We start from the raw sequence: 13,633 nt of genomic DNA on the forward strand, positions 1-13,633 counted from the left end.
TCGTGGCTCCCCAACATCCAACATTCAAAGCCCTCCATAAGTGGGGCCTAACCTGTTGGATAACTTAGGGTCTTACCCCCAACTACTCCTCCTCATGTAGAAAACCCCCTTTCCAGGTGGAGGCCTGGGTGTGTTTAAACTCAAACCATGTGGATATTGCATCTTGCTATGTGACTAGGGATGGACTCTGAAAAGCCAGAACAACAAAATTAGCAAAGCAGTTAAAATGTATTCATTAGTTCTTAAAATATCTTAATTGAGGCAAGGGGTAAGTGATCTGCTTTCCACTACACTGAAGGGGAAACTGAGCCACAGAATTATTTGTCCATCTCCGCCTCCACCAAATCATAAAATTGAAACAATAGTTCATTAGTGGATCAGAATTAGAATTGAAGATGATCAGTTCTATCAAATAATTCCTCTTCTTTATATTTGCATTTCTTCCTCGGAAAAAATAACAATGTTAGAATGGCTTATTTTAAACATTTTGGTGCCAGGTATTAACAGAAAGCAACTTCTATATCTCTTTACTTTGTTTAGGTCATAATTGAGAGTTGCATTATTTTTATATTTAAATAAAGATATATGTAATGACCATGCCATGAGGGTCTGACTTATTTTACCAAGAGACCTGAACAAAGTGGAAGGCCTACTAAGAGAGTATTATATTTGAGCAACATATGGAGTCAAGAAAGTTCAGATAATTGTGAAGATTCCAGGAGCGTACTTCCATACAGCTAATTTTTAAAGTCCCTGTTTCATATCTTATATATATGCTGAAATCTTCCAAGGAAGCTGAGCTAAATATTCTTTCCAATGCTCAGATCAACTTGGGGAACAGTCATTAGCTTTTGACATCATTAGTGTTGGTGGACAAGTGTGACATCATTTCCCCAGTGGACATGTTGACCTGGGAAAGCGAGGGGGGAACTGGCCTCCTCGCCCACCTAGGGGAGACTGACAGCTCTGGGCTGGGAAAATACACGCACTCGCTCCGTATCTCACTGCCTTCGTGTGCGAAGACAAGGACGAAATGATTCACGGTTCAACTCTGTGTCGGGTCACTCTGGGAACTCAATGAAAGTGCTGAGATGCATCAGCAAAGCGTGGCCCAGCTCACTGCTCTCAGGCAGGCAGTTTACACAGTATGAATTGGGGAAAAAAATCACAAATGTTTGGACACACTCAATGACATGAAAGCAATGAAGCAAGTGGCACTCTCCATTCCTTAATGTTCATCCCTTCTCTTGGGCAAGCTGACTGTGTGAAATACCTGACAACTCAAGAAACCAGCTTCTTACCAGCATTGTGTGTGCCCCTGATGCAGCGAAGGCGTATCCCTCTCTTGAGGAAATAGGCTGTGATTTGAAAGCCATAACCTGTAAAGCAAAGGAGGACATTGAGAAATTATAAGCTTGTCTGTTGCTGAGTCCCAGGGTCCCAGCACAATGCCTGCCATGCAATCAGCATTCAATAGTTATTTAGCAAATGAATGAATAAAAGAATCAATAGAGAGTCATGCTTCAGAGGAAAGGGTAAACATTACTGTCTTGGCTCTTCCAAGAGGCCTGGCCAAAACTCCTGGCATAGTCCCTCTCCAATGAAGTGTCTCTGTCACTTCATCTGTAAAATTAAATAAGTGAGGAGGTCTAACATCTGAGAAATAGGGCTTTCAGATGAGAAGATTAATTCAGTCTGAGCTTGGGAGTGGATTTTGGCTACCTTCTGATATTTATTACTTACCAATTCACAAAACTAATTGTTTAATACCTATTTGAAGATGGCTATATTTTGCCTGTAAATACATTATTCTAATTCAAGTACATCAAAGTCTTTATATAGAATGAGATGAAAAGAAATACCATATGAGTCAAAAAATTTTTTCTCCAACTCACCAGAATGGCCTCAGTGAAAAAGAACAGTAAGTGTTGGCAAGAACATAGGACAATTCTTGCATACTGCTGGCAATAATACAAATTGGTATAGCCACTTCGAAAAAATGCTTGAGTATCTAAAGCCGAGTTTAAGCATGAACATATAGTGTTGATGATAGCACTCTTCACAATAGTCTCAAACTGGAACCAATGCAAATATCCATCAATAGTAGAATTTTTTAAAAATGAGGATATAGTCAGAGTGAAATACAACATTGCCTCTAAAAATAAATGAGCTACATCTACAGTCAATAACAGAAATAAATCTCACAAACATAATGTTAAGTGAAAGAAGCTGCATCCAAAAGAGTAAATGCCATCTGTGAAAATGGCATTATCATTCATCTTATAGGGTGGCAAGAGAATTTCAGATGATTCACCGAAGTACCAGCATAATTCCTTCCCCCTTCTCTCCTTCTCTTCCAGGTTCCCTCCAGGTATAAACTACTCTGTTGATGATTTTCCTGAAAAGATCAAGTAAAACTGTTCCTGGTTAATACACTCAAGTATTCAGTGGAAGAATCAGAAGTGAAAGACTAAGCAGAGCTAAGTGAGGATCTCCAGCTTCTGATTTTATCTGGGAAACTAGAGGGGCCAAGAGTAGCAAAAAGTGATCTCCAGGACCATCAGACGCTCCAAACTCCATTACTATGATTGTTCTGAAATAACTTATATAAAGAACACAATTAAAGATGTCTCCACTTTTACATTCAGTATCCTTCCAATACTCCTGCAGAAAGATCCAGGACATCAGTGACCACAGACACAATGCTGTCTAAACAAGCTATGGCTCTGACAGCAAAATTGCTTTAGTCACGTGTATTGTGAAATAACAGCGACATCTATGAGAGGATAATCTCAAGATTTACTGAGATGAAATATATCTTTTCCTAACAGACTTGCAAATGGATTGCATCTCAGTCATATGGCTTCTTTCTGCTTAAAATGTCAAACAAAATATACACACTGTTGGCATTGCTCTGAGTGTTTTAAAACAAATACGTCATTCTTTAGGTCACTGAGAGAGTGGAAGTCACTTCTCTATTTGTTTATTTGTCCTACTGCTGGTGAAGGGGGGCTGTAAGAGAGACGTCCTTAACAATTTGGGAATCACAAAACATATAGCAAATTTTAAAAGTGATTTTTCAAATAATGATTATATGAGTTTTCCAAAGAACTGAATGACAACAGCAAAAAAAAAAAAAAAAAACTATGCAGTTATCTATCTAAGTCATTCTGCTTTTGCTGGTCTATAGCTCTAGGTGACTAAGATTCAAATGACATATTTAAAATTTCAAAAATAATCTTCCTGTACAAAATCTCCAGCAATAAAATGATACTATGGAAGGGGCTAAATCTAAAGTTGATCATGAAAGCTACAGCTCTGAGTTCAGGAAAACTGGTATACGGAGATACCTCTTGAGTGACAACTAAATCCCATTCAGACTGCTAAACAATAAAGTCTCAATATGACACCTTCTCCTAGAGAAAATGAAAGCACCATAAGGCAGATTCCAAGTGATTTATTAGCGAAATTAGTAGAACTCAGTTTATTGAAACATTGCCCCCTATACTTCCCATACCTACGATACGATTATGTTAAAAAGGGACCATTCCTAAACTGGCATCTTGTTATTAGTGGTTCTAATAGAAAACCTGGCCTAACAGCACCTACAACAGAAATAGCAAGTTTAACATGCAGAAAAGATTTGCACCTGCTTAGTCCAAATTCCATTGCTCACATGAAACTTTATTGTTTAAAGAGAAACTTGAAGAGAGATTAAACACAAAAGGTACTATGTCAGTTCTTATGGCAAACTAAATTTGATACATAAACAGAGAAAATTACTGCTCCTAAAACATACTGAACTAAAATGCTTAGAGACATGTATTTCATTTATGCATAGATAACAGGCAGTGATAAAGAACTACACATTCTTATCAGCACTCTTGATGAAATTGACTTCACAGAGTTCAATAGGCCACTGAAATTCTGTACTTACAGGCTAAGGCAAAGCTTCACTACTCTCTGAAGCTAAACAGCAATTTGGCAAAGAATCCAAGAGGCCCTTGGCTTTCACTACTCTGGGCACCAGCTACACTGGTGTTCTAAAAGCAGAAAACCTGAGTCAGTAGGAGACTGGGGGCAAATAAGCAAATGGAAATCATAAAGTGATAACCTTTCCATTTGAAAACTGCCTGATAACGGTATTCCCAGATTAGGAGGCACTTGCAAATAACATTTAAGTATGCCTGTTTTCTAGTTGGCTATTGTGGTCTTCCTAAATCTGAGAAGACTGTCTTTATGTACAGAAAGGGACAGGGGTGAAAGGAAGGATGTTTCTGTAATGGAAACATCTTTCTACCAGAAGTCTTCAGGTATGTGCATTTCTGGAAATAATTTACATTTCTGAATTGCTTAATGTCATGTGATCACTGGGTACCAGCAAGATCCCATCTTCTCCCCTGGCCTCCAAGCCACCCAAAAAGTTTCCAGTCTCTGCAGCACCTTTTGCATTCTGAACTTTGCAAAGAGCTATTGCGCTTCTTTCTATCCTTCTACAAACAACCTCTAACGCCACAATGAAGCCCAAAATGATGATTAGTTACCATTAACTTTCTTCTGGCTCACCTGGTTGTTCACCAGAGAAGATTAAGTCTCTAAGAAAAAAACAATGAGGTGGAGGTCAGTAATGTTTATGAGAAAAAGAAAGGATAAACCAGAGTTCTGCTACTATTTTATTTCATGGCCTGTCTAAAGTAAACTGCTCCAAAATGCCTTTATTAGAAATTCACAGGCTTCATAAATACAAAGGCAAAAATTACAAGGGAAAAAACTCAAATATGAGTTGAACAAATTCCATCCTGGCTTAGCAAGGCAGTAGATTAGTTTTAAGTAGTACCGTGCTCCAATGAGTAATGTGTTTTAAGGGAGTGGTCATTTATTTGGGTTGTTATAGTTCATAGTCCCAGGACACTGAGAGCAAATATCCAACACAGAGTTTTTACTGTAAAACTATCCAGCCTCATTTGTTTTCCAGGGGACTCCTAGCCAAGGCGACTTGAGCTTCCCCACGGCTGCCAAGGGGAGTCTGTGGCGCGGTGCATTACAGTGGAAAGCCCACTCCCACGGCTATTATGAGGCTATTCGTGGGGGAGCCTGTGAAAATGCCTCCGTGTGGTCTGCTGAGCCATCGGGACAGCTTGGAAGGTGAGCACAGCTTCCTAGTAGGCTCCACCCGCCACCTGTGTGGCTCTCCTCCAGCAAAGCCTCTCCCAAACCACAAGGCAGGCTCAGGAAGATCCATCATGCCCTCGAGACTTCTCCCCCTCAAGATGCCTTCTTCATTAGTATCATCACTCAAACAATCACGAACTATTTCAAACATTCAGTAAAGGAGAAAAACAGTTAATATTCTGCCACATTTCCTCTACATATTGCTAAACCATTTCAAATTAATTAGACATCATGAAACTTTACTCCTATGTGAGCACAGACTCCCAAACAATAAGGAGATGCTCCTACATCACCAAAATACTATTATCGCTACTATGACATTATTGCTCAAATAACCAGTCCATATTCAAATTTCTCCAACTTTCCCAAAATGTATATCACTGATTTTCTCTTGAACTAGGATTCAACCGAATATTATGGGTTTTAAGAGATATATTCTCTTACATCTCCTTTAATCTGAAATAATTTCCCTCTCCTTTTTTTAAATAACTCAACTTTTAAAGAGAGAATTACCCTCATTCTGAGTTTGTACTATTAAAAAAAAAAATCTCAGTTGCCTAAATACAAATTCTCAACCTGGATGCTCCTTTTGAATGTCAGTCATTTATCAATTTTGACTTCTCCTTTAACTGCTATAGGAAACCCCAAGTTCAAACTAAAGCTATAATTACAATTCAAAGTCTGGGATACAGGTAAGTTAAAGATTTAGTTAAAGATAATTTCAAAAAAATCAAATCTTAAATTTGTAGATGTTTAAAATTTTGGCAAAAGTAAGCTTACTTAACTAGATTGGATAGTGGTCTCATATTTGCTTTAAGAAAGAACACTTGGTCAAAATCAGACTACTATGTGCTGAACTGGAAGTAGCTCTGTACTGCATGCCTCTTCAGACATGTGACCAGTCTGAAGTCATGAGTCAGTTGTCATTCTCCATCTGAAGACTTGACTGCAATTTAATAAGAGGACATGAAGAAAGAGGCTGATATCTACCAAGTACAGACAACAGTCTTGGGTGGTAGACTAGACCAGGAACATACAACATACATAAAAGGTGGAGAACATGTGTGTTTTAAAGCTATTTCATTCAGGAAAAATGAAGTTATAACTCACAACTTCCAAAACTGCATCCATTCAGAAAAGTTATACCTGTCTTTATCAGAAGGCCTAGGGTAGAAAGGATAGAGAAACCATGAAGTCTGACACTGTCACTTAAAACATAAAGAAAAACTAAGTATAAGACAGGGCCTTTGGAGAGCTTGATGGGGCCCTTCGAAACATGTTGGAGGCCTAAGTGTGAACTTTGCTACTGCTGGTGATGGGTGGAGTTGGAGAGAGGGGTTGTTCTGTGGGAACCAAAAACCAAGAGTCCTGTCACAAGTTTAAGAATACACACACAGGATCCTAGTCTAAGACCACAACTGGGAAATAATTTGGGTGGGTAAGTGGAATATTTGGTTCTGAGCTAAAAATTTCACTCATTACCCAAGACATTTAGAGACTCCAAAAAGGTTCCCTTGAGATAACATTTCATGTCCCTAAATAAGGACAGTACTAGACTCTGAGTCACAATAAAGCTATGTCTATTTGATGCCAAAACAAATGGGGCAAACTGGTTAGTTCCATGAAAAAAAAAATACAACTGTGAATAAAATAATTATTTGAGGCCAAATTTGTTTAGAAAAAACTAATTTTCTACCTGTTACCCTGTTGACTTTGTAGGTAATACCAAAGGATATATGTGTTATTAATTTTATTATCTATGGGATCCATCAGAGATTGTTAACATTGAATGAGACAGCTTCTCAGGGCAGACAAAAATTATAATAAAACAAATTGAGAAATTATCACTTCCGATTTCTTCCCCATACTGCTTTCCCACTTTTTTGTTTATAAAAATATGCCCTTAACATTAAATATGAAAACTATGTTTAGATAATATGCAAGCACAGATGAAATGATATTCAAAACTATGGTTCCCACAATCATAACTCTGCCAGACCATGCATAATGACAAGAATGATATAATACTGTATACTTATAAAACTCAAAGTTCTCTGCAAAACCGTTCACTCATCTTTAAATAACTGTACATAAAAGAAACATAGATTTTTAATAAGCCTTCTAAATGAGGTAGCTGGTTGTTTGAACTGCTAACTGTTCAAGCAGGCCCACTCCACTACAGATTTCAAATTTCCTGTGCCCATGAAGGAATGCCAGATGAAGCATATCCTCTGTGGCCTTCCTGTGTTGCCGGGGGTCCATTCGAACTCTGAGATTCTATGACCAAGTGCAATGAGAGAAAGAGTTTGTGAAGCACTGGACTATTCTAATAGGATCACAAATCATAGGGACAAGAAACAACCTTAGGAAGTCATCTAGTTCACTTCCCACTGGTCAGCCAGGACCATATTTAAACCATCTTTTAAAAACAATACCAAAATGGCAAGTAAGAAGAACCACATCAACCTACGTGCAACTCAATTCGTCCTTTACTGTTTGAATCAAGGTTGCAAACTTAATACCTAAGGGGCAAGACCGGTAATAGGAAAAGGGCTAGGTTCTAACTGGAAAACTGGAAAGAGCTCATGGATAAAGGCAACAACAGTGATTCAACTCCAGTCATTGGCTACCATCAGAAACTAGGGCATAGGGGTTCCAGAAAAGCTGGAAATCCAAATTTTTATGTGAAATCTCCCAAATTTTAACTTTGCAATAAATTTGAACTTTTAAAATATACTGTGCAGTCCAAATAAAATGTTTTTGAGGGCCGACGTAGCTTCGTGCTGCCAGCTTGCAATCTCTAATCTAAATTCCTCACACTTCACTTAGTTCATTTTCTTGTATTTTCGGCAGGGGTGAAGGAAAGCCGGCCACTACCAAATGCTTGAAGACAGGTATTCAGTTTCAATTTCGTCATTTATTCTAAGCTCAATAAACCCAGGTCCTTAACCTCATTACATAGGGTATGTTTTTCTACATTTAAATCGTCTTTCTGACTCTTTTAAGTCCTAACATTAAAGAAATTCAGTTAAAGGTTTGACCCCATATGGGGCAAAATGGAAAAAATTATACAATTTTAGAAGTCATTAACTGTATGAACATGTAGGATCTGTATTAAAAAGATCACAAACCTTCCATTAACTGAAAAGATTTGAAAAGACTGAGTAACATACCACGTTCTCAATTGGAAGGGCTAACCACCATAAAGACGTAAATTGTCCCATATTTATATATTTAACAAATATGTACTAAATGCCTATTATATACTAGGTAATTCCAGTCCAAATCAAAATGAGATTGTTATTGTTTGTGTAAGGGGAGGAGGCAATTTGGAAGTTGCCAAAAATAATTCTGCAGTTAAATCTATAAGAATGAACAAGAAAGAACAGTTAAGGAAACACAAAATTGAAAAACGTTTTTTCTAATTAAAAGTAATGTAGACTTAACGTATTTACAAAAATCTAGACAAAACCAAAAAGGTGTAAAGAGAAAATTAATCATCAATGATTTGGCCACCCAGAAACACTTTGTCACTCTGACTTTTGATATCTTCCAGATCTTTTCTCAAGATATATAATCACATATATTTCTTGCTACAAAAATGGAGTCATGATGTTTTATAACCTGAATTTCAAAAAAACTCAGTTATAGACTTTGTGTATGGTAGCAGTTAGAAATCCATTTTTATTCTTTCTCAAGTGAATAATGAATTGAATATTCAAGAGAGAGTCCCCCACGATCCCCAATGCCAGTTCTGTCAGACACAGGGTTCTCTGTGTTATTTCATTGACTTATTAGTCAATAGACATTAATTACCTGGGCTTTATTTTATAATAAATTTTAGTCTAGTAGGGCAATTTCCTCTCCTGACTCCCAACACTATTTTTCTTCTTGATCAGGGGTACTGGGCTCTATTCCTGACTCTTTTCATTTAGCTTGTCAGGTTGGATGAAAAACCCTACTGGGAATTGGATTAGAAAGACCTTGAATGTAAGGATCAATCTGGAGAAAACATCTTTACGGTAATGAGACTTCCTATACATTTAACATGATATTAAGTAAATCTCCCAATTATTTTTAAGGACCTCTTTAATGTCAATGAAGTTTTTTTTTTTTTAATTGGTGCCATTGTAAATGTTGTCTGCTAAAACTTACGTCTTCAAACTGTCTGCTGTTCCAACTGACTTCCATGCTGTCAGCCGAAAAGCCTATTAAACCCTCTCATTAATTTTTCCCCACAATTATTGGGGTATAATGGACAAATGAAAATTGTATGTATTTAAGGTGTACAATGTGCTGATTTGGTATACGTATACACATTGTGAAGTGATTAGCACAATCAAGCTAATTAACACATCCATCACCTCATACAGTTACCTCTTTTTTTTCTTTTTGTAGTGAGAACACTTAAAGATCTACTCTCTTAGCAAATCTCAATTATACAATAGGGTATTATTAACTACAGTCATCACACTGTACATTAGTTTCCCCAGAACTTATTTATCTTATAACTGAAAGTTTGAACCCTTTGACCAACATCTCCCCTTCCTTCCCCTGCCTCGCCTTCTCCTAGCCAGCCTCCATCGTAATCCCTACCCCTGGCAACCACATTCTACTCTCTCCTTCTGAGAGTTAACACTTTTCTAGATTCCACATATAAGTGAGATCACACAGTATTTGTCTTTCTGTGTCTGGCTTATTTCACTTAGCATAATACCCTTCTGGTTCATTCACGTTGTAAATGGCAGGATTTCACTTTTTTATGTGGCTGAATAATGTTCCACTGCATATGTAGAGCACATTTTCTTTATCCATTTACCCAGGCACGGACACTTAGATGATTCTATATCTTGGCTATTGTAAATCATGCTGTAATGAACACAGTAGTGCAGATATCTCTTGAAGACACTGATTTCCTTTCCTTTGGATATATATCTAGAAGCAGGATTGCTGGATGTAAGGCAGCTCTATTTTGAATTTTCTGAAGAATCTCCATACTGTTTTCCATAATGGCTAAACAAACTTGCATTCCCATCAACAGTGTACAAATGTTCCCTTTTCTCCACACTTATCTCTGTCTTTTTGATAACAGCCATCCTAACAGGCATGAGGTGATATCTCACTGTGGTCTTGATTTGCATTTCCCTGATGACTAATGATATTAAGCACCCTTTCATATACCTGTTGGCCATTTATATATCTTCTTTGAAAAATTGTTGATTTGGGTTACTTGCCCATTTTATAATTGGGTTGAGTTGTTTGATTTTTGCTACTGAGTTATGTGAGTTCCTTATATATTTTGGATATTAACCCCTTATCAGATACATGGCTTTGCAGATATTTCTCTCCTTCTGTAGGTTACGTTTTCATTTTGTTGACTGTTTTCTTTGCTGTGCAGAAATGTTTTAGTTTGATGTAGTCCTAACTTGTTTTTTTCTGTTTTTGCTGTCTGTCCTTTGGGGATTATATCCAAAAAATTAATTCCCAAGACCAATATAAACAGGAGCTAGGAGTTTTATGGTTCTAGGTCTTACATACATTTCTAGTTAATGTTGGTGTATGGTCTAAGAGTCCAATTTCATTCTTCTGAATGTGAATATCCAGTTTTCTCAGCACCACTTATTGAAGAGACTATAGGATACTTTCTCCATTGTGTATTCTTGGTGCCCTTGTCAAAGATTAGTTGACCATATATACATGACTTTACTTCTGGGTATTCTTTTTATTGGTCTATGCATCTATTTTTATGCCAGTACCATACTGTTTTGATTACCTATAAGCTTTGTTATTAACTCTAATAATTAGTATGTATATTTCTTTTAGGCTTTTCTATATATATAATCATATCATTTATCAAAAGAAAGACTTTTATTTCTTATTTTTTTACCTGTATTTTTTTTTTTTTCCTATCTTACTATTTGTGCTGGGAATTCCAGTAGAGTGTTGAATATTGTTCCTGGTAAGTATCTTTTGGTGCTCCTGATTATACAGGGAACACTTTTAATGTTTGGCCACTGAGAATAACATTTGCTATAGGCTTTCTGTAGACACAATCCTAAGTTCCTAAGAATTTTTATCATGAATGGTGGTTGCTTTTTATGTACCTAGTACAACTGTTATATTCATTGTTCTTTAATTTATTAATGTTGTAAATACTTCTAACAGGCTCTCCAATGCTGAACTAACTTGGCATGTCATGATTCTGTTTTCTACATTGCCAAATTTGGCTTGATAATATTTAGTTTAGAATTTCTGCATTTATGTTTGAGTGAGATTGACATAATTTTCTTCTTTTATTTTCCTGGCTTTTAGTGTCAAGCTATACTCACCTCATAAAATGAGTTGGAGAAGTTAATACTTATTTAAGTATATAAAACCAGAATTACCTAGTTCTTAAATTTCTGTGCAAATTAGTCTGGTAAAATATCTAGACCTAGTGCTTTCTTTTTAAAGCAGTGGTTCAAATTCTTTAATAGGGTCTATTGTAATTTTTATTTTTCTATGAATTTTTCATTTCACATTAAGTTTTCAAATTTATTAGCATGAAATTTTTTGATTATAATTTCCATTGACAATTATATCTTTCTTTTTCATTACTAATATTTCTCTTCATCTTTTATTTCTTGTTAATTGTTTTTGATCAATTTTTTTCTTGATAATTTATTTCAAAAAACAAAGTTTTGGCTTAAAAAATCCTTTCTACTATATATTTTCTATATGATTAATTTCATTATATTCTTTTATTTCCCTCCTCTGTTTTCTTTGGGTTTATTCTTTTGTTCTTTATGTATCTTAAGTTAGATGCTTAACTCATTTATTTTTCAGCCTTTCTTCTTTAATAGAAGCATTTTAAGGCTAAAAATCATCCTGTGGAGGTATGTCCTACAAATTTTGGAAAGTAGTCTTCTAATTATCATTCAGTTTTAAATATTTTCTAATTTAAAGTTTCTTTTGACTCATATATACAAATATACTTTCTAATTTCCAAAAGTACCACTATTATTAATTTCTGAGTTAATTTTATTATGGTCAGAGAAGGTGATCTCTATATATAATCATATTCTTTGAAATTTGTTGAGGCTTAACAGCCTAATGTGGTCTAGTTTTCTAAATATGCTCTGTGTGTTTGATAAAAATGGGAATTTTTTGGTTATTGAGTTCAGTGTCCAAAATATGTCCATTGGTTCCAGTTTAATTGTTTAATTCAAATCTTCTATATCCTTCATCTGTTCAATCAATTAAATAAGAGTGGTGGGTTTAAACTTTCCCTTTGTGGTAGTAAATTTATCAATTTCTTTTTAGTTATGTCCATTTTGCATGGTATTTTTAGAAACTATTATATGCAGATAGGTTTAGAATTAGTATGTGTTCAATAAATTAAACCTTTCATGAATATTCAGCAATCTTTTTTATCTTTAGTAATGCTCTTTGCCTTAAAGGTTATTTTGACACTAATATTTCTGCTCCAAATTGCTTTTCAGAAGTAGTTGTCTGGTATATACTTTCCTTTTACTTTTGACTTTTCTAAGGTTTTGTGTTTTAGGAATATATCTTACAAATAGTATATGTATGAATCAAATCTTTAAAAATCTACTCTTACAATATTTGATTGTGATTAGTATCTAGCATTTCTTTTGTGTTATTTTATTTTTCAAAAATCCCTCTTAAAATTAATTTAAAACATGTTAAAGATCGGAAAAGTTTACATCAACATATGAATTTTCAGTTTCTCTTGAAAAAAAATCAGACTATGTATATTCTTATATGGCAGAGTGGCTGAAATTGGTAGAATTTACTACAAGCTGTTAAAGCAAAATAAGCAAGAGGCCATTAGCCTGAGGTTGTTTCTGTACTAAGAACCCTTAAACTGAAACTTAGAGGCATTCCTTGTAGCTGATTAATTTTGAATGGAGCTTCAGCTAATCATAGACAGCCAGCCAAGTAGCCAATCTGTTATGTAACTAGGGGCCTCCCATCAAATAAGGCAAAAGCCTAGCTGTAGCCAGTCACATACTTTCTTTACTTTGCTTCTGTGCTCAGCTCATAAAAGCCCACTGTGCACACTGCTGGGGCAGAGCTCTCCAAACCTCTTCTGGTTTTGGGTGTTGCCTGATTCATGAATTGTTCTTTTCTCAAATAAACTCTGTTAAATTAATCTTATTTACAGTTTTTCTCTTAACAAAGCCAAGCAGGAGAAGGCAAGGATCACTGGTAGCTGTAGGACTAATGAGAAAGGGACATATTCAAGGGATATTTCAGAGATAGCATCACATACAAGTTTGACTGTCAACTAAACGTACACTGGGAGGGAAGATTACGATGACAGTTTTTCCAGCTTTTTTGACTAGGTGAATGGTAGCTTGGCAGGGAACAGAGAGGGTGGGGGTAGTTAGTAAGATGACAAACCAAGCTTTAGAGAGAAGGATCAATGGGATCTCCAGGTTAAGCTGTCTAGAAAGCA

At 35.9% G+C, this 13,633-nt stretch overlaps 1 protein-coding gene across 1 annotated transcript in view; it reads right to left on the reverse strand.

The window, feature by feature from the left end:
* SLX4IP (SLX4 interacting protein) overlaps window positions 1-13,633 on the reverse strand; it is a 186,357-nt gene that overhangs the window by 29,529 nt on the left and 143,195 nt on the right. The window contains 1 exon segment of the mRNA XM_076010924.1: window positions 1,302-1,379. Coding sequence (XP_075867039.1) covers window positions 1,302-1,379 — 78 coding nt within the window.

The sequence above is a fragment of the Microcebus murinus genome, chromosome 16 (assembly GCF_040939455.1).
Source record: "Microcebus murinus isolate Inina chromosome 16, M.murinus_Inina_mat1.0, whole genome shotgun sequence".
NCBI lineage: Eukaryota > Metazoa > Chordata > Mammalia > Primates > Cheirogaleidae > Microcebus > Microcebus murinus.